At 45.1% G+C, this 25,647-nt stretch overlaps 1 protein-coding gene across 1 annotated transcript in view; it reads right to left on the bottom strand.

Moving 5' to 3' along the window:
- The window catches only part of GALNT18 (polypeptide N-acetylgalactosaminyltransferase 18), a 505,691-nt gene that overhangs the window by 7,191 nt on the left and 472,853 nt on the right, over positions 1-25,647 (bottom strand). The window contains exon 10 of the mRNA XM_073604079.1: positions 22,287-22,451. Coding sequence (XP_073460180.1) covers positions 22,287-22,451 — 165 coding nt within the window. The remainder of the gene's footprint in view (positions 1-22,286; positions 22,452-25,647) is intronic.

Below are 25,647 nucleotides of genomic sequence, written 5' to 3'. Positions count from 1 at the left end.
ACTTCCACCATGTGACAGTACTTGGGGCTTCCAGGTACAGGGGAGCATGTGACCGTGCTTGCGGCTTCCAGGTACAGGGGAGCATGTGACCTCCACCATGTGACAATGCTTGAGGCTTCCAGGTACAGGGGAGCATGTGACCTCCACCATGTGACAATGCTTGAGGCTTCCAGGTACAGGGGAGCATGTGACCTCCACCATGTGACAATGCTTGAGGCTTCCAGGTACAGGGGAGCATGTGACCTCCACCATACAGTGCTTGGAGCTTCCAGGTACAGGGGAGCATGTAACTTCCACCATGTGACAGTACTTGGGGCTTCCAGGTACAGGGGAGCATGTGACCTCCACCATGTGACAGTACTTGGGGCTTCCAGGTACAGAGGAGCATGTGACCTCCACCATGTGACAGTACTTGAGGCTGAGAGCATGTGACCTCCACCATACAGTGCTTGGAGCTTCCAGGTACAGGGGAGCATGTGACCTCCACCATATGACAGTGCTTGAGGGTTACAGGGGAGCATGTGACCTCCACCATATGACAGTGCTTGGCGCTTCTGGGTAAAGGGGAGCATATGGCCTATCCCAGGTTACAGAGCTTGGGGCTTCTGAGTACAGTTGTGAATGTGACCTCACCCATATGACAATGCTTGGGGCTTCCAGGTACAGGGGAGTATGTGACCTCCACCATATACAGTGCTTGGATCTTCCAGGTACAGGAGAGCATGTGACCTCCACCATATGACAGTGCTTGGGCCTTCTGGGTAAAGGGGAGCATATAGCCTATCCCAGGTTACAGTGCTTGGGGCTTCTGAGTACAGTGGTACAGGGGAGCATGTGACCTCACCCACATGACAATGCTTGGGGCTTCCATGTACAGGGGAGCATGTGACAGTGCTTGAGGCTTCCAGGTACAGGAGAGCATGTGACCTACACCATACAGTGCTTGGAGCTTCCAGGTACAGGGGAGCATGTAACTTCCACCATGTGACAGTACTTGGGGCTTCCAGGTACAGGGAAGCATGTGACCTCCACCATGTGACAGTACTAGGGGCTTCCAGGTACAGGGGAGCATGTGACCTCCACCATGTGACAGTACTTGAGGCTTCTAGGTACAGGGGAGCATGTGACCTCCATCATGTGACAGTGCTTGAGGCTGAGAGCATGTGACCTCCACCATACAGTGCTTGGAGCTTCCAGGTACAGGGGAGCATGTGACCTCCACCATATGACAGTGCTTGAGGCTTCCAGGTTACAGGGGAGCATGTGACCTCCACCATATGACAGTGCTTGGCGCTTCTGGGTAAAGGAGAGCATATGGCCTATCCCAGGTTACAGAGCTTGGGGCTTCTGAGTACAGTGGTGCATGTGACCTCACCCATATGACAATGCTTGGGGCTTCCAGGTACAGGGGAGTATGTGACCTCCACCATATACAGTGCTTGGATCTTCCAGGTACAGGAGAGCATGTGACCTCCACCATATGACAGTGCTTGGGCCTTCTGGGTAAAGGGGAGCATATAGCCTATCCCAGGTTACAGTGCTTGGGGCTTCTGAGTACAGTGGTACAGGGGAGCATGTGACCTCCACCATGTGACAATGCTTGAGGCTTCCAGGTACAGGGGAGCATGTGACCTCCACCATGTGACAATGCTTGAGGCTTCCAGGTACAGGGGAGCATGTGACCTCCACCATACAGTGCTTGGAGCTTCCAGGTACAGGGGAGCATGTAACTTCCACCATGTGACAGTACTTGGGGCTTCCAGGTACAGGGGAGCATGTGACCTCCACCATGTGACAGTACTTGGGGCTTCCAGGTACAGAGGAGCATGTGACCTCCACCATGTGACAGTACTTGAGGCTGAGAGCATGTGACCTCCACCATACAGTGCTTGGAGCTTCCAGGTACAGGGGAGCATGTGACCTCCACCATATGACAGTGCTTGAGGCTTCCAGGTTACAGGGGAGCATGTGACCTCCACCATATGACAGTGCTTGGCGCTTCTGGGTAAAGGGGAGCATATGGCCTATCCCAGGTTACAGAGCTTGGGGCTTCTGAGTACAGTTGTGAATGTGACCTCACCCATATGACAATGCTTGGGGCTTCCAGGTACAGGGGAGTATGTGACCTCCACCATATACAGTGCTTGGATCTTCCAGGTACAGGAGAGCATGTGACCTCCACCATATGACAGTGCTTGGGCCTTCTGGGTAAAGGGGAGCATATAGCCTATCCCAGGTTACAGTGCTTGGGGCTTCTGAGTACAGTGGTACAGGGGAGCATGTGACCTCACCCACATGACAATGCTTGGGGCTTCCATGTACAGGGGAGCATGTGACCTCCACCATATGACAGTGCTTGAGGCTTCCAGGTTACAGGGGAGCATGTGACCTCCACCATATGACAGTGCTTGGCGCTTCTGGGTAAAGGAGAGCATATGGCCTATCCCAGGTTACAGAGCTTGGGGCTTCTGAGTACAGTGGTGCATGTGACCTCACCCATATGACAATGCTTGGGGCTTCCAGGTACAGGGGAGTATGTGACCTCCACCATATACAGTGCTTGGATCTTCCAGGTACAGGAGAGCATGTGACCTCCACCATATGACAGTGCTTGGGCCTTCTGGGTAAAGGGGAGCATATAGCCTATCCCAGGTTACAGTGCTTGGGGCTTCTGAGTACAGTGGTACAGGGGAGCATGTGACCTCCACCATGTGACAATGCTTGAGGCTTCCAGGTACAGGGGAGCATGTGACAGTGCTTGAGGCTTCCAGGTACAGGAGAGCATGTGACCTACACCATACAGTGCTTGGAGCTTCCAGGTACAGGGGAGCATGTAACTTCCACCATGTGACAGTACTTGGGGCTTCCAGGTACAGGGAAGCATGTGACCTCCACCATGTGACAGTACTTGGGGCTTCCAGGTACAGGGGAGCATGTGACCTCCACCATGTGACAGTACTTGAGGCTTCTAGGTACAGGGGAGCATGTGACCTCCACCATGTGACAGTGCTTGAGGCTGAGAGCATGTGACCTCCACCATACAGTGCTTGGAGCTTCCAGGTACAGGGGAGCATGTGACCTCCACCATATGACAGTGCTTGAGGCTTCCAGGTTACAGGGGAGCATGTGACCTCCACCATATGACAGTGCTTGGCGCTTCTGGGTAAAGGAGAGCATATGGCCTATCCCAGGTTACAGAGCTTGGGGCTTCTGAGTACAGTGGTGCATGTGACCTCACCCATATGACAATGCTTGGATCTTCCAGGTACAGGAGAGCATGTGACCTCCACCATATGACAGTGCTTGGGCCTTCTGGGTAAAGGGGAGCATATAGCCTATCCCAGGTTACAGTGCTTGGGGCTTCTGAGTACAGTGGTACAGGGGAGCATGTGACCTCACCCATATGACAATGCTTGGGGCTTCCATGTACAGGGGAGCATGTGACCTCCACCATACAATGCTTGGAGCTTCCAGGTACGGGGAGCATATGACAGTGCTTGGGGCTTCCAGATACAGGGGAGCATGTGACCTTCACCATATGACAGTGCTTGGGGCTTCTGGGTAAAGGGGAGCATATGACCTATCCCAGGTTACAGTGCTTGGGGCTTCTGAGTACAGTGGTACAGGGGAGCATGTGAACCTCAACCATATGACAGTGCTTGGGGTTTCCAGGTACAGGGCAACATGTGACCTCCATCATGTAACAGTGCTTGGGGTTTCCAGGTACAGGGCAACATGTGACCTCCATCATGTAACAGTGCTTGCTGCAGGTGAGCAAGTGACCAAACTTGGGGCTTCTGGGTAGAGGGCAAAATGTGACCTCTACCATATGACCATGCTTGGAGCTTCCAGGTACAGGGAAGCTTGTAACCTCTTCCATGTGACACTGCTTAGAGCTTCTGGTTACAGGGGGATTGTGACCTTCACCAAGGAGCTTCTGGGCAGAAGGGAGCACGTAACCACCTCCAAATGACAGTTCTTGGGTCTAAGCGGTCAGTTACCAAGCATGAACATTGCCATGTGTAGAGGGGGTGGTGATGTCATTCTCCCAGTAGGCTCAGATGTAGAAGCCTACCCAGAATGGACTTCTGCAGCAAAGAGGTGGTGAGGGAGTGTGGATGGGTAGGTATCAGGGGACACTGTCACTTTCTGAAGTGGTTGATGACGGTGTCTCTTTTAAAGTGCATGTAAACCCAAAAATCTGTTTTTCAGTTTGTTTGGCATTATGTCTCACAGGATACAGCTTCCTTACAAACAGCGTGTTTTGTAACTCTGTTGGCAAAGTTTCTTACCTGGAGATCCTGCCAGTAGCAGCACTTCCTCGCAATTAGCAGCGGTGTTGTCAGCCTGCTGTGTTTGCTCCTTCAATTGGCCATTGAGCTACCCATCAGGTCTCTTTGATAGGCAGCCAACCAAAGCAGCTCACATGGTAGACTGACCTCACTGCTGAAAATTGTGAGGCATTGTCTTCGTTTTCTGAGCCTGCAACAGAAAGTGCTTTACAGATTCACAAAACAGTTTTGCCATTATGACTCACTGTAAACAGTATTCTTACCCCCCTCTGACATTGCCATTATTACGAAAAGTGCTCTGCCTGGCTTTCAGGTCCTGGCTGAGCCCTTTGGTGCAGGTGATTTTCTGTGCATGCGTAAAGACGGTGGAAGGTTTCTGTGTCGCAAACTCGGTCTGGACCTGAACCCCTCTGGCACATCTGCACACAGGGCAGCCATCAGAAATTTTTGGGCCCCTTACACAGCTTTAGACAACCCCCTCCCCCCCCCCCCCCCCCCGCCGAGCCTGACCACCAACATTCCCCAGGGCTTGCCAATGGACCACCCTACTGAATCCGAACACCGGCTACCTCACCTGTACGCACTCAGCCCCCCTCAATCATGTATGTAGTTCAGGCCCCCACACCTGTATATTTGTCAGCTGCCCCCCAACCTGTATATATGTCTGCCCCCCAACCTGTATATATGTCAGCCCCCCCTCACGTACATCTGTATATATGTCACCCCCACACACACCTGTATAATTGTCAGCCCCCCTCACACCTGTATATATGTCAGCCCCCCTCACACCTGTATATATGTCAGCCGCCCCCCCCCCACATACGCACACCTGTATATATGCCAGTGCCCCCACACACACACCGGTATATATGGCAGCCCCCCTCACACACCTGTATATATGTCAGCCCCCCCCCACACACACCTGTATATATGTCAGCCACCCCCCCCCACACCTGTATATATAGCAGCCCCACATACACAAATGTGTACACACGCCTCTGGCCCCTCCCTGTACACCAACAGCCCCCCTCCCTTACCTTCACAGCCCCTACTTGTAACTTCCTACCTGGTCCCAGCTCGTTTTTACAAAGCTGACATGTTGCTGAGAAGCATAGTACAGACAGATGACTGTCACACGAGGGGTGCACATGCACATAGTAGCCAGAGGTGGCAGTAAACAGCTCGATGTCTAAAATCAATGACACGAGAACAGCAGAAACCGCGAGATCGTTTCTATACTGCACAGCACGGCTCCCCTTCACCCGTCCTGCCTTCTTGCGGCCCCTCGGGCCCCTTACAGTTTTAACAGCTGTACCCCCCTGACGGCGGCCCTGTCTGCACATGCCTAGCTGGCAGTGAGAACTAAAACCACAATTGCGAGAAAATGCGGAAGTGCTGCTCTGTAGCTCAAATAATTGACAGTTACAAAAAATAAAACGTTCAATTGTAAGAGCAGCAGGAGGCGGCAGGGCAACATGACATGACCTTTAGGGTGAAGGGGTGTACCTACTCCTCCATCCATCCATCCATCCGGGAAGACACTCCCTCTTAAGGTCTGATTTTTACCTTTCAGCTGGTGTGTGACCATGCAATATAATGAAGGATTTCACTTTTTTTTTTTTTTTTTTTTACAAGCTAAATTAAAAAAAAAAAATACTTTTTGATTTTAAAAGTATTAAAAAAGCTAATTAATTTGCCTGAAATTGTTTTTTAATCTTGTCTAACGTGAGCTATGCCAGCTGTGGGCATCAATCTGCTGAGTGCATTAAAGGCTCCCCATGCTGGGACTTGCAGTCCCTGGGGAATGGCTGTGCAGGCACAAGCTCAAACACGATAGACTCATGTGACTGGTCTACGCTTGGCCACCTACCCCCCTCTCACCATGCAATTTCTCTTGAACCTTTCTGCTTAATGAGCTGATTGTAATGTAAACACAGGAAGGTCACTAATTAATGAGTGTGCATTGTCCATAATTGCATTTCCTGCCTGGAGGAAAATCATTTGATGTTATTCGCACGTAGCCGCTACAAGTGCTTTATGGAGAGCAACTGAAGTGAAAAATGGACGAGTTTCAGGTATAAATAGCTCGGTAATAATAAGCAGGAGGTAGAATTAATTTACTGTGAAGAAGTTTATATATAGATCTAGGTAGATATTACAAACTTGTATTGGGGGGGGGGGGTATCCTTTTTATTTTGCTGATTTTAGAAAATATGTAAAACACAATTCTTGTGATTGTATAGGAGTGGTGGTTATTTGTACAGTTATGCTGGTATTCCTATTATGCATTGCAGTGTATGGCAATATCTTTTAGACAGTGTTACAACTGCACAGGTAAACCACTAAACACATCAATGAGATACATAAATCAAAGCGTTTTTTTAATCTGTGAAAGGATTTGTATTCATGTCCATCCAGTCCTGATATTTACACAGCAGGAGGAGCAGGGCAGGAGACCTGATTTTTCTTTTCTGCAGCAGCTAAATAACACTTACAGGTCTTGTCCTTCTCCCAGCCTGTGACTGGAGAGTAAAAAGAGACAAGAGTAGACTGATGAGCTTGTCTGTCACTCTGGTTTCTCCTCCCATCAGCATATTTCTTGTTGGCACATGAGCTGTCAGGACCTGGATCACCTGCTGGTGGCACTGGTTCTCTGAGCGGAGGGTTGTAGTTCTGGTGTCCACAAGCAGCCAGCAAATGCCAGTAATCAGTCTCCACCTGATTGCTAGAAAAACAAAACACTGAAGCACCAGGGAATAGTAGAGAAGGAACTAAATACCCTCCCGGCAGCCAGCAGAGCCCAGTAATCTCCACCTGATGTTGGCTGCTGCAAGGGTATTTAGTTCCTCCTCCTACTATCCCCTAGTATTTCAGTGTTTTGCTTTGCTAGCCATTTACTGCTTGCCATTCATCTTTCTCTTGCCCTGCATCCTGCTTCCTTTTATCTGCCTCCCTTGTTTCTGATCCCAGTCCTGGTTAACCCTCCTCTTTGCATCTCTGGTATTACCCTGTTTATCCGTGTTCCCCATTTTTTTTTTACATATTGTATATAGTTAGTTGCTTGTTATGCTTTCTGTTATTTAGGTTGCTGGAGGGCTTCATTTTAAGGTAAGTCTCATAATGTGCTAGTATGCAATGCATACTAGTACATTATGACATTGCTTTGCAGGGGATTTTTTTTTTCAATTGGCAGGTTACTATTGCTTTAACTTGTATTTTCATGTTTGCTGTGTGTTTTGGTTACTGGTGTTAGGCGACTGGGACCAGACTATATAGGATTTATGTAGGACTATATAGGATTTAACCCAACCACAGTACATTTACTGTAGCAGGGCGGCACAGGCAGGCTGGATGACGTACATGTTCTGGGTTAGGGGCGCATGCATGCATGCCCCCTGCTATTGGCTACAGCAGATTTTGTTAACAGGTCCCAGCCAATGACTTGTGACTGAAACCTGCTGATCGACTGTAGCCAATCACAGCACAGAGTCCTGTGTTTACATACACACAGGGATCCTTACATACAGTGCCTTGAAAAAGTATTCACACCCCTTGAAATTTTCCACATTTTATCATGTTATAACCAAAAACGTAAATGTATTTTATTGGGATTTTATGTGATAGACCAACACAAAGTGGCACATAATTGTGAAGTGGAAGGAAAATGATAAATGTTTTTCAACATTTTTTTACTAATAAATATGTGAAAAGTGTGGGGGGTATTTGTATTCAGACCCCTTTACTCTGATACCCCTAACTAAAATCTGTTGGAACCAATTGCCTTCAGAAGTCACTTAAATAGACTCCTGTGTGAAATTTAATCTCAGCACAAACACGGCTGTGAAGCCCTCAGAGGTTTGTTAGGAGAATCTTAGTGAACAAACAGCATCATGAAGGCAAGGAACACACCAGACAGTTTGGGGATAGAGAAGTATAAAGCAGGGTTAGGTTATAAAAAAAAATATCCCAAGCTTTGAACATCTCACGGAGCTCTGTTCAATCCATCATCCGAAAATGGAAAGAGTATGACACAACTGCAAACCTACCAAGACATGGCCGTCCACCTAAACTGACCGGCCGGGCAAGGAGAGCATTTATCAGAGAAGAGCCAAGAGGTCCATGGTAACTCTGGAGGAGCTGCAGAGATCCACAGCTCAGGTGGGAGAATCTATCCACAGGACAACTATTAGTCGTGTTCTCCACAAATCTGACCTTTTATGGAAGAGTGACAAGAAGAAAGACATTGGTGAAAGAAAGTCATAAGAAGTCCCGTTTGCAGTTTGTGAGAAGCCATGTGGAGGACACAGCAAACATGTGAAAGAAGGTGCTCTGGTCAGAGGAGACCAAAATTGAACTTTTTGGCCTAAAAGCAAAATGTTATGTATGGCGGAAAACTAACACTGCACATCATCCTGAACACACCATCCCCATCGTGAAACATGGTGGTGGCAGCATCTTGTTATGGGGATCCTTTTCTTTAGCAGGGACAGGGAAGCTGGTCAGAGTTGATGGGAAGATGGATGGAGCCAAATACAGGACAATAAAGAAAAAAACCTGTTAGAGTCTACAAAAGACTTGAGACTGGAGTGGAGGTTCACCTTCCAGCAGGACAACGACCCTAAACATACAGCCAGAGCTACAATGGAATGGTTTAGATCAAAGCATATTCATGTGTTAGAATGGCCCAGTCAAAGTCCAGACCTAAATCCAATTGAGAATCTGTGGCAAGACTTGAAAATCGCTGTTCACAGACGTTCTCCATCCAATCTGACAGAGCTTGAGATATTTTGCAAATGAAGAATATGCAAAAATGTCCCTCTCTAGATGTGCAAAGCTGGTAGAGACATCCCCAAAAAGACTTGCAGCTGTAATTAAAGTGAAAGGCGGTTCTACAAAGTATTGACTCCGGGGGGCTGAATACACTTTTCACATATTTATTCACATATTTATTTATTTGTGAGAAATCTTGATAACCATTTATCATTTTCCTTTCACTTCACAATTATGTGCCACTTTGTGTTGGTCTATCACGTAAAATCCCAATAAAGTACATTTACGTTTTTGGTTGTAACGTGACGAAATGTGGAAAAATTCAAGGGGTATGAATACTTTTTCAAGGCACTGTAGATCAGCAATCTGGCTGTTTGTTCTCCCTGCAAAGCAGGATGTTGGTAAAAGCAGCACACATTACACATTTTTAGGTACACAGTTGACCCCTAGATGTTAACCCCTTCCTAACCAGTGCCAGCATCAGTGTACAGTATTATTACTGTATTAGTGTCATTAAAGTGTTTGTTAACCTAAAAAACAAAATTAGTTCCTGTTTAGTTCCATTAAAGCATATTACACAGCACAGTTCTTGCGCTGTGTAATTTGGTCACCTGTATCACCTAAAAAACCTGACTGATCCTGCCTGGTTCTTCCCTCCCCCCTGTAAACTGACCACGGTTTATCATGGTTGCTGAGCCCCGACACCGTGGTCAGTTTACATGCCTCCATCATTTGCAGCTTTCCTCTCTGCCACCCCCCCCTCCCTCCCTGCCTCCCTCCCTCCCTGCCTTTCTGCTCATGACGCTGCCTCCCCTTTTCCTCCTGCTGCTTTAAAAACTAATATATTCATGCCACCCCCTCCTGTTTATATAACAATATGTGTCCCAGTGTCTGATCTATATAAAAAAATAAATGCTGATTATACCTTGTATCAGAGCGTCTCCCGGCACCCACGTGGCTCCTCCCTGCTATAGCTGTCAGCCGGGGATAGGAGAGAGCTGAGGAGTCATGTGAGTGCCGGGGGAAGACGCTCTGATATAAGGTATAATCAGCATTTTTTATTTTTTTTTTATATTTATCAGACACTGGGACACATATTTTTATATAACAGAGGGGATGGCATAGATAGATTATAGAGGCTTAACAACCACAATGACCGTGTCTGTTAGTGCCAGATTGCCCATCACCCTATCACAGTTCCACTATAAGTCGCAGATCACCTCCATTACAGTACAGTGTCATAGCTGCATAGATTCCAGTATATACAGTGGGGACGGAAAGTATTCAGACCCCCTTAAATTAAAATTTTTCACTTTTTGATATATTGCAGCCATTTGCTAAAATCATTTGAGTTCATTTTTTTCCTTATTAATGTACACACAGCAGCCCATACTAACAGAAAAACACAGAATTGTTGACATTTTTGCAGATTTATTAAAAAAGAAAAACTGAAATATCACATGGTCCTAAGTATTCAGACCCTTTGCTGTGACACTCATATTTAACTCAGGTGCTGTCCATTTCTTCTGATCATCCTTGAGATGGTTCTACACCTTCATTTGAGTCCAGCTGTGTTTGATTATACTGATTGGACTTGATTGGGAAAGCCTCACACCTGTCTATATAAGACCTTACGCCCCGGTTCACACAGGGGCGACTTGTCAGGCGACGTAGCCACCTGACAAGTTGCGTCCCGTTCTGTACTACGGAACCGTTCTAATAGGAGCGACGCAAGTCGCTCCGACTTAGAAAAAGGTTCCTGTAGTATTTTTGGGGCGACTTCAGGCGACTTGCATTGACTTCTATACAGAAGTCGTTTTGCAAGTCGCCGCTGAAGTTGTGTGCAGGTCGCCTCGGTGAGTCGGCCTGCAAGTCGTGTTGCCCCTGTGTGAACCGGCAGTACAGCTCACAGTGCATGTCAGAGCAAATGAGAATCATGTGGTCAAAGGAACTGCCTGAAGAGCTCAGACAGAATTGTGGCAAGGCACAGATCTGGCCAAGGTTACAAAAACATTTCTGCTGCACTTAAGGTTCCCAAGAGCACAGTGGCCTCCATAATCCTTAAATGGAAGACGTTTGGGACGACCAGAACCCTTCCTAGAGCTGGCCTTCCGGCCAAACTGAGCTATTGGGGGAGAAGAGCCTTGGTGAGAGAGGTAAAGAAGAACCCAAAGATCACTGTGGCTGAGCTCCAGAGATGTAGTCGGAAGATGGGAGAAAGTTGTAGAAAGTCAACCATCACTGCAGCCCTCCACCAGTCGGGGCTTTATGGCAATGTGGCCCGACGGAAGCCTCTCCTCAGTGCAAGACACATGAAAGCACACATGGAGTTTGCTAAAAAACACCTGAAGGACTCCAAGATGGTGAGAAATAAGATTCTTTGGTCTGATGAGACCAAGATAGAACTTTTTGGCCTTAATTCTAAGTGGTATATGTGAAGAAAACCAGGCACTGCTCATCACTTGTCCAATACAGTCCCAACAGTGAAGCATGGTGGTGGCAGCATCATGCAGTGGGGGTGTTTTTCAGCTGCAGGGACAGGACGACTGGTTGCAATCGAGGGAAAGATGAATGCGGCCAAGTACAGGGATATCCTGGACGAAAACCTTCTCCAGACTGCTCAGGACCTCAGACTGGGCCAAAGGTTTACCTTCCAACAAGACAATGACCCTAAGCACACAGCTAAAATAACGAAGGAGTGGCTTCACAACAACTCCGTGACTGTTCTTGAATGGCCCAGCCAGAGCCCTGACTTAAATCCAATTGAGCATCTCTGGAGAGATCTAAAAATGGCTGTCCACCAACGTTTACCATCCAACCTGACAGAACTGGAGAGGATCTGCAAGGAGGAATGGCAGAGGATCCCCAAATCCAGGTGTGAAAAACTTGTTGCATCTTTCCCAAAAAGACTCATGGCTGTATTAGATCAAAAGGAGCTTCTACTAAATACTGAGCAAAGGGTCTGAATACTTAGGACCATGTGATATTTCAGTTTTTCTTTTTTAATAAATCTGCAAAAATGTCAACAATTCTGTGTTTTTCTGTCAATATGGGGTGCTGTGTGTACATTAATGAGGAAAAAAATGAACTTAAATGATTTTAGCAAATGGCTGCAATATAACAAAGAGTGAAAAATTTAAGGGGGTCTGAATACTTTCCGTTCCCACTGTATATCATAGTTTGCAGACACTATGTTACCAATTAATATACACCTTTTGGGATGTGTTTTTTTTTTTTTAACAAAGACGGGTAGCAGAATATTTGTTGGCTTAAATTTATGAAAAAAATAGATTTTTGTCTATTTGATATGCTTTATAACAAAGTAGAAAAAACTTTTTTTCTTCAAAATGTTTTTTTTTTTTTTTATATAATAAAAAATAAAAATCCCAGTGGTGATCAAATACCAAAAAAAAAAAAACTATTTGCGTGAAAAGAATGATTATAAATTTCATTTATAATTTATTTGCAGCGCTGAATAACAAAAAAATGCCCTGGTCATGAGAGGGGTAAAATCTCCCAGAGCTCAAGTGGTTATTGATGTATTAATAAACAAAGAGCTGCAGTATTTTGTATACTTTTTTATTTTTTTTATTTTTTTTTAATCTGCTGGTTCACCTTTTAACAACCTCTCACAAGAGGAAACTATAACACCGGCTTTAGAAACGAGAGAAGCAAAGTATGAGGCTGTAACTTAGAAAAGACTCAGAGATTCTGAACCGATGGCGGAATAATACGGGCTCCCTGCCTGGCACACCCAGCCCACTATATTTCACCGGTGACCCCTTACTGCTGCAATTCTGGTGTGCTTAGCTTAAAAGAAATTATGTTTTGATCATTTTTTAAAATGGAGCTTGTGGTGCATGCTGGGAAGTGGTCGGGACGTCAGTGTGGAATGGAATCTAATTAAAACCGTGTCCACGATTCTGGGAGAATCTAGCAGTCTGCTGAGATAGGTAGATGGGAGCCTATAATGAGCGGACACCAGCCAATCACCGCACTTTAATTACATACAAGAGCCCGGAAGGGTCAATTGATGCTCGGTACTAATTTGTGGAATGAACTCTGAAATTCTCATTATCTACATATTTTATTTATTTATTTTTTTTTACTACTTCATTTGATCATGGGTTTCAAAGACACTGAAGCCACCAATACAGACACTGACAGCAAAGTACTGCAGTATTTGGTGATACTTTAATTGTAGTGAAGAGATATATTCAGAAGTGTGAAGAAGAGGATGAAATAAACCCTAAAAAAAAAAAAGGCAAAAATTCCAAATAAAATTTTTGTTTTGATTTATCCAAACCTTGTTAAATTAGTTTTTCCTGGAATATAGACAAAGAAAGAATGTTTATAAATCAATGTGCATTGTTTATTATTATCATTTAATAGTTTTTTATTATTTCCTTCTTGATTGTACTACAATACACACAGGAAGGTCATTCAAGCAAAATAGTCTTAAAGAGGAAGTAAACTCCCCTGGTGTTTTTTGTACCTAATAGGTAAAGCCTATGAAAAGCTTGCACAGTCTACTGTATACTGCGCCGATTACGTCATCGGCGCATGCGTCTCTGAAGAAACGGCCGCCTGTGCTGTAACAGGGAGTGACGTCATCGCGGCTCCGGCCAATCACAGCGCTGGAGCCCGCAAACCCGGAAGTAACTCCGAGAAAGATGTCGGCCGTGTCAGCGGTGTGCGGGTGCCGCTGCAGGGCTTTGTTCTAAGGTAAGTACTTCATAATGAGCTAGTATGCGGTGCATACACTAGCTCATTATGCCTTTTTTGTTTTGCAGGCGGGTTTTTTTTTTTTTTTTTTTTTTTTTGGAGGTTTACAACGTCTTTAAAAATGTTGTAAACCACTGGCTTTTTTTTTCCCCACCTGCAAGGTAATGTCATAATGTGCTAGTATGCACTGCATACTAGCACATTATGTTAAACTTGCCTTAAAGCTTGGTTCACACTATTGAAAATTGGATGTGGGTTTCACCACATCCAATTCACATGACAGGAGATTGTGACCGCCTCTCTATGGAGCTGGTTCCAACATCTCCAGGGCGGCCAGGAAGTGCACAGCAGAAGGGTCCTGTGAAAATTCAGCCAAAAAATTCAGACCTGAAACTGAATGGGGATGCACCGGACCCCCTGCTGTGCCACACAGCCACACATAGTGTGAACCCAGCCCAGAGGCGGATCGGGGGGGGGGCCATCGTGGCAATTGCCACCCCCGAGAAATTTGTTGCTGCCTGGCAGATGAGAGAGCGGGCTGTCAGCGTGAGGAAAGAAAAGCCGATAACTGGCTTGTGTTTACTTCTGTCATTGGACACAGCTGATCACGTGGTAAAGGGCCGATGTGACCCTGATCTGTGTTTGGCTGAACCCGAAGGACTCAGTGATCAGAGAGCATTGCCCGAACTCTGCAATCACAGGAGGATGCCAATAGACACCCTCCCGACAAAAGTAAGCCCACGCTGTAGGCGTCATTCGGCTATAGCGCAGGCGGGAAAGGGTTAGGGGGAGTATGGCAGGGGGTATGTCCTATGCCTACATACTTTTGATAATAGGTGTCGTTCATTCCCATCTCAGAAAGTTGGGAGGTATGTAAACTCTCTCAATCAGCATGAACCGTTTTTAATCCTGCTAGCATTAGTAAATAGATAGGGAGCTATATTATATATTAAACTTTATTTTTTACGTTTCTTCAACTTTAGGCTCAAAAAAAATTTTTTTTTTTTGAGAATTGGATCCATTTTAAGTTTTTGTAATTCCAGTGTCCCCCAGCAGGTGCCAGCAGACCCCAGTAATCAGTTTCCATCTGATGCTGGCTGCTGGGAGGTTATTTAAGTCCTTCCCTATAGTGTTTTGATGCTGCCAGAGCCTGTTGCCATTTATCCCGATCCCGATCTTGCTCCTGCCCTGTACTCTGTAGTCTTGTTCTGCTCTCCATTGTTCCTTTACCCAGTTTTCCCCTGCCTTTCTGTGTTCCCTATTTTGTATATAGTTAGGCTTTTTGTTTGTTAGGTTTGTTAGTCTTAACATTCTGTCACTGGGTTCTTGGTTCACTCCTATTTTCATGTTCGCTATGTGCTGGTGTTTGGATGGTTTTTATTTCACCGTAAATAAATCTCACCTAAAGCATACACAGTCTGGTCCCAGTCTCCTGGGTGTAGCCACGCAGATCTGACCATCCCTACTGCTGGTTCCTGACAGATGATATCTACCTGGCAGGTTTGGTCAGGTGGGTTCGGACTGGTATCCAAACATGCCTGCGCTCATTGCTACTCTTGGGTTTGCAATTGATGCTCGGGCACCAACTGGGGGGGGGGCAGGGGGGTACATGTTTGCCCCACAACTTGAGATTGTTTCTTTTGGGGGGGGGTGCTTTAAAAATAGAAATACATATTTTATTTTGAGTGCTTGTACTTTGTACTTTTTTTTTTTTTTTTTACCTGTTTACAACCAATTCTGCCTAGATGCCAATTTTGTGCTTTTCGATTTGCTTGCAGTGTTTTACAGACAGTTTTGCAATTTCTATGTATTTCAAAGTGATCCCTGTATGGTTTTTAGGCAAAAACACGGGGGTGTTTATGATGAGAGGCCCTCAGCAGGTAATGGCATGTATTATACACAGTAGCTCAGGGATATGGTCGGTTTATTTTACAGATATGAGGATTGATTGGTGTAATACTCTTGTATCTCTCCTGTCTCTCACCAAATGAGAATAATGACAGAATCAGACGCCAATTAATCCGGCAAGGCTTGATTACACACATTAGTGCATGCGGTTTACAGCTCGCTCTCCACTCAGAGACAATATTGTGTCCCAGCACATGTGCTCGTTTTTTTAAAATGAATTCTGAAGCCACCAAGTCTTCAAGCCTTTAATTATTTCCTGTGTGTACCGTCAATCATACGTCACCGGTGGTATGGAAAGTGCAATATCACACCACACCAGGAAATGTAATCTGCAAATAATAGCTTGTTCTATAGAAACTGAAATGAGAGGCATACAAATCCCACAGGAGAATGCGGATCCCCTTCATGCGGATATAGGAAATCATCCAACAGTTTCTAAAAAAAAAAAAAAAAGTGTACACTGCCGCTTTCTGTATCCCACCCTAATAGATTGTAAGCTCTTCAATCCTCTGTATCTTCCCTAATAACTTATAAAATGTAAGCCTATCCGCCTACTGTATCCACCTTTATACCCTAATAGATAGTAGGTTCTTCCACCTTTTTGTATGTTCCATAATTGACTGTAAGCTCTTCAACCTTCTATATCCTCCCTGATACCCTAACAGATTTGTAAGCTCTTCTACCTCCTGCCCCGTACACACGATCGGACATTCCAACAACAAAATCCATGTTTTTTTTTCCGACGGATGTTGGCCCAAACTTGTCTTGCATACACACGGTCACACAAATCTTGTCAGAAATTCCGAACGTCAAGAACGTGGTGATGTACAACACGTACGACGAGCCGAGAAAAATGAAGTTCAATAGCCAGTGCGGCTCTTCTGCTTGATTCCGAGCATGCGTGGAACTTTGTGCGTCGGAATTGTGTACATACGATCGGAATTTACAACCACGGATTTTGTTGTTGCAAAATTTGAGATCCAGATTTCAAATTTTGTGTGATGGAAATTCCGATGGAGCCTACACACGGTCGGAATTTCCGACAACAAGCTCCTATCGAACATTTTCCGTTGGAAAATCCGGCCGTGTGTATGCGGCATGAGAGAGATTAGCTCGTCTACCTGCTCTATTCTCCAGTATATCCTAATAAATTGGAAGCTTCTCTTATCCTCCCTGATACCAATAGATTGGAGCTATTCCACCATCTTTATCCGCTTATATACTAATGGATTGTACTCTCTTCCACCTTCTGTATCCCTCCTTATATCATGTTAGATTGTAAGCTCTTCCACATCCAGTGTCCTTCCTTTTATACCCTAATAAATTTGTAAGCTCTTCCACCTTCTGTATCCCTCCCTTATACCCTATTAGATTGTAAGCTTTTCCACCATATGTATCCTACCTTATAATATACCCTAATAAATTGTATGTTTTTTTTCTGCCTTCTGTAGCCTCCTGTATACCCTATAGACCAGGGATCCTCAAACTACGGCCCTCCAGCTGTTGCAGAACTACACATCCCATGAGGCATTGTAAAACTCTGACATTCACAGAAATGACTAGGCATGATGGGAATTGCAGTTCCCTAATACCTGGAGGGCCGCAGTTTGAAGACCCCTGCTATAGACTGTAAGCTTATCCACTCACTGTATCGTCTGTTACATTCTAATGTATTGTAGTAGGGTTGTCCCGATACCGATCATTTGTGCGAGTACTTGTACTCGCACAAATGCTCCCGATGCCTAATCCAATAGGCCGAAGTCAGCAGGCGGAGAGCGAGTCAACAGGCTCAACAGCAGTGGAACTAGGGGTAAGCTGGCCGAGGCAGGGGTGCAGGGCGCAGCCGCATATTCCGTCAAAGTCGGTGACCGGAGCCGTCGCATTCGGTAAAGGAAGTGACGTTCCGTGTCTCCGTCGGAGGTTAAACATCACAACGCCCATCTTGGTACACCCTGCATTTGGCCGCAGTAAGCCAGCAGCGGACATCTTGTTACACCCAGACCATATAGTTTTGGGCTGGGTGTAACGAGATGTCCGCTGCTGCTTACTGCGGCCGAGTGCAAGGTGTGCCAAGATGGGCGTTGCAGTATATACTATATGATAAATTACATGAATGATTAGAGGAAAGGAAGGATTTTGCAATGCTATATGCCATAAATGCTGCATTTCAGTGCCCATAAGTCAGTGCCACCCATCAATGCTTATCGGTGCTGCATAATCAGCGCTACCTATCCGTGCACATCAGTGCTACTGTCACATGACACTAAAAAAAAAAAAAAAAGTATCGGTATCGGCGAGTACTTGGGGAAAAAAAGTATCGGTACTTGTACTCGGTCTTAACAAAGTGGTATCGGGACAAACCTAGATTGTAGGTTCTTCCACATTTTGCATGTTTCCTAATGGATTGCAAGCTCTTCAACCTTCTCTATTCTCCCTTATAACCTAATAGTGTGCAAGTACATCCACCTTCTGTATCCTCCCATATATCCTATTAGATTGTACGTTCTTCCACCATATCTATCCTCCCTTATACATTCATAGACGGTAAGCTCTTCTGCCCCGTACACACGGTCGGATTTTCCGATGGAAAATGTCCGATCGGAGCGTGTTGTCGGAAATTCCGACCGTGTGTGGCCTCCATCGGACATTTTCCATCGGATTTTCCGACACACAAAGTTGGAGAGCAGGAGATAAAATTTTCCGACAACAAAATCCGTTGTCGGAAATTCCGATCGTGTGTACAGAAATCCGACAGACAAAGTGCCACGCATGCTCAAAATAAATAAAGAGATGAAAGCTATTGGCCACTGCCCCGTTTATAGTCCTGACGTACGTGTTTTACGTCACCGCGTTTAGAACGATCGGATTTTCCGACAACTTTGTGCGACCGTGTGTAGACAAAACAAGTTTGAGCCAACATCCGTCGGAAAAAATCCTAGGATTTTGTTGTCGGAATGTCCGAACAAAGTCCGACCGTGTGTACGCCCTATTACTCTTCTGTATCCTCCCTTATACCCGAATAGATTGTAAGCCCTTCCACCTTTTGGCATCCTCTTTCATTGTAAGCATTTCCACCTTCCCAATCCTCCCTTATACCTTAAAAGATTGGAAGCTCTTCTGCCTTCTGTAGCCTCCTGTATACACTATTAGATTGTAGGTTAATTCACCTTTTGCATGTAAGTTCTTCAACCTTCTCTATCCTCCCTTATACCCCCAATAGATTGTAAGCTCTTCCACCTACTGTATCCCACCCTTTATATCCCCATCTAGTTTGTAAGCTTTTCCACCTTCCATATCCTCCCTTTACTTTAATATACTGTAGGTTCTTCCACCTTTTGTATGTTCCCCAATTGATTGCAAGCTCTTCAACCTCCTCCATCCTCCCTTATACCTTAGATTGTATTCTCCACGGATTGTAAGCTCTTCCACCTTCTCTATCCTCCCTTATACTCTAATAGATTGCATCCTCCTTAATCGATTGTAAGCGCTTCCAGTTCCATCTTCTCTTCATTGAAGTCTACAGCAGTGGAAGAACCTTTTCCGAGTCGTGGCAATTTGAATGGTTCCATTGCTGACAATAGGGTGCGACTTATCATGAGATTTGGAACTGTCAAATCGCTTGACAAATTGCAGCAGTGTGAATGGGGGGGCTTGTAATACGTTTATTTTACAATGTTGGAGTCAGTGAGATCATAATGAATATGTAGTCAGTCATACATGTAAACATATCAGAGAGAGGAGTTCCTTAAATACAATGAGAAGTATCAGTTCCTGTAGAAGGGAGGGATCACACATCTATTTGTGACTAGTAATATCAGGTAATTTCCATAAAGTATCTTATTTTTCATTTACAATCCATTACTGTATAGTGGGGAGAATCTCGCACACTAATGTACTACGACAAGTGCGGGGAGATTTCGTTGTCATCTTTGCACTAAGTGGCACAAATCGTCTAACAGGATATTCTTCCCTTCCCTGCTGCGACGTTCCAAATTGTACATCTGTATTATCTGTCTGGAAACCTCGGCTTCCAAGTGCCAAATGACTCTGTCGGAGAGGAAGATGACAACAGATAACGGCCACCGAGTGGTTTGTGCATTTGAGGATGAAAATGAATCCATTTTATGCCTTTATTTTTTTTTTTTTTGTTCATCACCCTGAGAATAAAAATACAATTTTCTCTGGCCGCTCGGCCCCTGAAAGCCAGTCTTCCACTGACCTCCCGCGAACGCCGGATCTCTCATTCCGTGTCTGCTGTCAGCATCTGTGTCTGTAATGAACCCGTGACGGAGGACACCTCTATCTGGCAATTTGTCACATTCAATATCTCCAAGTCAAACAAAATTTGATCGCAATCCAGAATCTATTTGTTTGATGGGGCCAAGAGAAATTTGTCTGCTTCTATTTTCAGAAATCGCAAAATCTCTTTCTGCTTGTGACGAGCCAACAAATGCGAGACTGAAGCTTTAGCGATGACCCAAATGCATCACTGCCCCTTCTAAGTTATCACGGTGTACGTGATGACAAAGTGTTTGAAATGAGAACTGTCTGTACTACAGTCCTGCAGCAGCTATCTGTTAGGATGATTTAGATGAACTGGGCCATGGGTTGGATTATATAAAACTGTGGCGGGTCTATTCAGGGCTTCGTTATTTTTAAAAAGGGTAACATTGGTTGCCCTTTTTGTCAGGACCTGGATCACCTGCTGATGGCACTGTGGTACCTTGGGGGGTGGATTGAAGTTCCAGTGTCCATCAGCAGCTGTGTCCCAGCAGATCCCAATAATCAGTCTCCACCTGATGCTGGCTGCTGGGAAGGTATTTAGTTCCTCTTCTACTGTACCATTGTGCTTTAGTGTTTTGCCTGCTAGCCAGAGACTTGCTTGCTAATTTATCTTGTGCCCCATTTCTCATCCTTCCTCCTCGTATCCTGTACCCTACTGCAGGGCCGTCTTTAATATTGATTGGACCCTGGGCAAAACATTTCTTGGGCCCCCCATGCAATTTCACTCTCCACCTGCTCTGAGACATACAATAAATAGCAGCTAGACTTAAAATAAGTTTACTGTATCAGATAGCGATTGGTTGCCAGCGGTTACAGCATATAATTACTGCTTACTGACTGGTTGCTAGAGGTTACAGCACACATTACAGGTCAGTTGCTAGAGGTGACAGCAAATGATTTCTGCTTAATTGGTTGCTAGAGATTACTGTACAGTAGTACTGCTCAATGATTGGTTGCTAAAGATTACAGCATATCATCTCCTCACTGCAGGGGGGCATGATATACATATGAATTCTGCCTTTATTTACATATCAATGCTGCCGGCCCCAGCTATTTACTTATGAATGTCTTTAGGCGGCTCCCCAGCCATTCATATGTAAATAGCGGCGGTTATTTACATGTAAACACAGGGTCTGCAGGTGAGTGATCTGTACACAACAATAGGGCAGAGCTGGGCAGCATTCGTACCAGCACTTCACACTGAGATATTGGGACAGAGCACAGGACTAAAATTTCAAAGGACAAGGGAATTTAAACCAGGATAGTTGGCAAGTATGAGGCAGCTGCTTTGGGCCCCACAACAATGACAGGGCCCAGGGCAGCTGCCCCTTTTTGCCCTGCCTTAAAGACGGCCCTGCCCTACTGCCTTGTATCAGCTCCCCTTGTTCCCGATTCCAAACCTGGTTCCCCCATTTCTTGCATCTCTGGTATTGCCCCGTCACAAACCAAACCCTCAATGGACCCTCTATCACAGCCCCCCCATCCTTACACTACAGTCCCCTTTACATGATAGTCCCCCCTGCCCCTTCTTTACATCACAGTCTTCCCTTTATATTACCACCCCCTTTACTTCACAGTCCCCCCTTACACAACAGACCCCTCTTTACATCACAGTCCTGCCTCCATTTTAGGGACTCCTGTCCTTTTTCATTACACCGCAGCACTTTGCGCCCCCCTACTGTCTTAATTTACATGCACAAGATGGGAGGCACGGCAGGTCTGCACAAAGGGCGTGACTTTTCATGTTAAGGGTGGTGAATGATTGCTTGAACTGCCCCGCAGTATAACAACCAATCGCCCACTTCCCAACTTGAAAAGTCCCACCCTCTATCCAGACCTTCCGCACCTCCCACCTTGCGCCCTTCCCTGAGAATGATTGCAGCAGCAGTGGGCAGGGGAGCCAGCAGCCGAGAGAAGATACACAGGCATTTATTTGGTGAGGCTGTGGTCTGGATAGGACTGTTACGCGGTCCAGATCTAGACCGTGGTCCACCATTTAGTGATGCTTGTTCTAGCGGGTTCACACAGGTTTGGTATATACACAGTTGGTCCAAGCTGGGACATGTACCATATGTGTGACAGACCTAACCAAGTCAGTAGGTAAGAGGCTTGCTCCTAGTCCTCTCCAGAAGCCCCTATCTTGGTTAGGTCTGTCACAATATGTAAAAGTATCCATACCTGTAATTCTTCTTCTTCTTTAAGGAACAAGAAGTTCCAGCAGTTCTGGCAGCCTGTCTGTCTGTAAAGTGTTTTGAGGGCATCCACATCTTACACATATTATTGTGCTGGAATTCATTTGCAGGGTACCTGAATAAAATGCCAGTAGAGTTTCATCCTCTTTGCTTTGGCGTAGTTGCATTCGATCAGTCGTGGGCGGCTGTTGACATCCACCAAACAGCGGTTGTCGTCATCGTCGATGGTCGGGCTCAGCACCCCCACATGTATCTGTTGCATACTGGTGTAGTAAACATTCTGGAAAAAAAAAAAAGAACCATCAGATCCACATTACACGTAAGACTGAAGTTCTTTAAAAATGCAAAGATTCAATGGTTGACGGTGGTGAATGTGCTACCAGATGTCACCAGCAGGTGGCAATACGCCAGAATATTTTTAATTAAACAGATCAAGATTTATATATTTATGGGAAAAGATTATTCTTTTTAGTAGCACTAAACAGTATTAAATGCTTTACAGTTGTCCCCAGTGCACACTTATCAGTCTGTCCAAAGAGATCTCTAAGTGTGATCTCACACACTATAATAAAGGGCAACATTCCATCCCCACCCAAACAGATTTTAGGGTTTTTCAATTGTAATGAATTGAAATCACTTTTCAAAGATTTGATTTCCGTTTTACATTTACACTTTTACAAAGATTCTTCCAATCAGTGTAGGAAAAACAAAATTAGGACCATTGTGATTCTATGACATTCTGATGTTGCCTCCAAATTCTCCAGATCTCAATTTAAACAAGCATCTGTGGGATGTGCTGGAAGAAGTCTGATCCATGGAAGCCCCACCTTGCAACTTAAAGGACTTAAAGGGGTTGTAAATCTTCAAGGTTTTTCACCTCAATGCATTCTATGCATTGAGGTGAAAAACCTCCTGTAATGCTGCAGCCCCGCCGAGCCCCCGTTTTACTTACCTGTACCCCCTCTATCTCGTCCTGGGGATGAGCACACCAGCAAAAGCTGGTGTCTCGGTTCCTGATTGGATGGATTGATAGCAGCGTAGCCATTGGCTCCCACTGCTGTCAATCAAATCCAGTGAGGCGGGCGTCCGCAAGGTAAACACCCCCCCCCCCACCCCCCCGGGAGAGCGCTTCTCCTAGGGGGTTATCTGATGCGGAGAGGATCCGTGGGAGCCGCCGAGAGACCCCAGAAGAGGATGTTTGTGGCAAAACAAACTGCACAGTGGAGGCAAGTATGACATTTTTGTTATTTTAAACAAATAAAAAACGAAGATTTAGTATCGCTTTAAAGGATCTGCTACTGCCATCTTAGTGCCAGATACCACAGCATACCTTCAGAGGTCTAGTAAGGTCCATGCTTTGATGGGTTATGGAGAGAGAGCAAGGAGAGTGGGACTTTAATTGAAGCACCGGGTAGCAAAGGATGGGTTCTTTTGTTTTACCCTCCTACACTTTCTACCTTTTTAGTCACCCACCATCACCCTCCTTACCAGCACAGGTTTCTCTTCCCTACCTTCTCATAATTTCACGTCCAGCCGTTCCTGGCACCCCTACAATTTTGTCTCTATTTCACTTACCTTAGCAGCGATTCCCGTGGTCCGTTGTCCACTCCGTTGGCATCTTGTCCTTGATGTCCCCGTTTGGGCTGCCCGCCACGGCCCCCGGTTGGAGGTAACTCTGGATGCTTTTGGCGCCTCACCACCGCATCACCAGCCATTGAACTCTAGTAAGTATGCACCTTGGTGCCATTGGGGTTGTCATCTAACCCCTGCTTGGGTCTACAACTACTATTGATCATTTCATATATATTCTTTTATTTTAGATCACCATGTGCATGCTCCTGATGAGTGGCATATCAGCCACGAAACGCGTAGAGCTATTTGATGCCGTGTCTTTACCTATCTACACCTACTTTAAGCTATTATACAATATCTACCTCGTCGGGTCTAGTGAGGCCACAGGTCCTGCAGGCATTACCTCGCATTTACGATTTTATCTAAATTGGTTTGGGTTGAGCCATGGAATTTATTTATGGTCTCCATTGAGATATCACTGCCATTTAAACTGTTTACTGCTTTTTACCATGTCTATTCTATTACCTCTCATTCTAGCGGTTACATTTGGAAACATTTTTTGTTATCATTATGGCTGTTATCATTATGGCTATTGTTGTTATTGTGTCATTATGTACCTGATATCAACAATTTATGTATATTTACATTATCACATCAATAAAATTCCTCTTGTTCAACCTAATTATCCTTTGCTACCCGGTGCTTCAATTAAAGTCCCACTCTCCTTGCTCTCTCTCCTTCGACTCAAAAGGGATGTAAATACATGGCTCTACCGAGTTATGTTTTCATTTAAAGTCCCATAGGGATGGAAATACGAAATACATACCTTTCCTGAAAAAAACACAGTATTTATTACTTATTGCTATAATAAATACCCCATTTTTTTTAAACAAATTTTTTCCTCAGTTTAGGCCGATATGTATTCTTCTACATAATTTTGGTAAAAGAAAAAAAAAATCCCAATAAGCGTATATTGATTGGTTTGCGCAAAAGTTTTATTATTATTTTTTTTTTTTTACTACTAATAGCGGCGGTCTGTGATTTTTATTATGACTATGACAATGCTGACAGACAGATCGGACACTTTTGACACTATTTTGGGACCATTGTCATTTATAAAGCAACCAGTGCTATAAAAATGCACTGATTACTGTATAAATGTGACTGGCAGGGAAGGGGTTAACTTTAGGGGGCGCTGAAGGGGTTAAATGTGTGTCCTAGGGAGTGATTCTAACTGTGGGGGGAGGGGACTAATGAGGGGAGGAGACCGATCGGTGTTCCTCTGTACAAGGAACATACGATCAGTTCTCCTAAACACACAGATCCACGTCCCTGCTCTGTGATGAGCAATCGCGGGGTGCCTGGCAGACATCGCGGTTGCCGGGCACGCGCATCGGGTCCCCAGTGATGCGGCGAGTGTGCGCGCCCTCCACAATGCCGGGAAGCCGAGGACGTCGTATGGGACGAGGGGTTCCTGCCGCCGTCATTACTAATAAAAAATAATTAAAAAATAATAAAAATGCCATAAAACTATCCCCTATTTTGTAGACGCTATAACTTTTGCGCAAACCAATCAATATACGCTTATTGGGATTTTTTTTTTTTACCAAAATTATGTAGAAGAATACATATCGGCCTAAACTGAGGAAAAAATAGTTTTTTTTTTTATATCTTTTTGGGGGATATTTATTATAGCAAAAAGTTAAAAATATTGCTTTTTTTTTCCAAAATTGTCGCATTTTTTTATTTATAGCGCAAAAAATAAAAACAGCAGAGGTGATCAAATACCACCAAAAGAAAGCTCTATTTGTGGGGGAAAAAAAGGACGTCAATTTTGTTTGGGTGCAACGTCGCACGACCGCGCAATTGTCAGTTAAAACGACGCAGTGCCGAATCGCAAAAAA

The sequence above is a fragment of the Aquarana catesbeiana genome, linkage group LG11, assembly GCF_042186555.1.
Source record: "Aquarana catesbeiana isolate 2022-GZ linkage group LG11, ASM4218655v1, whole genome shotgun sequence".
NCBI lineage: Eukaryota > Metazoa > Chordata > Amphibia > Anura > Ranidae > Aquarana > Aquarana catesbeiana.
The sequence above is the reverse complement of the archived record's forward strand: the minus strand, read 5'-3'. Positions and strand labels throughout refer to the sequence as shown.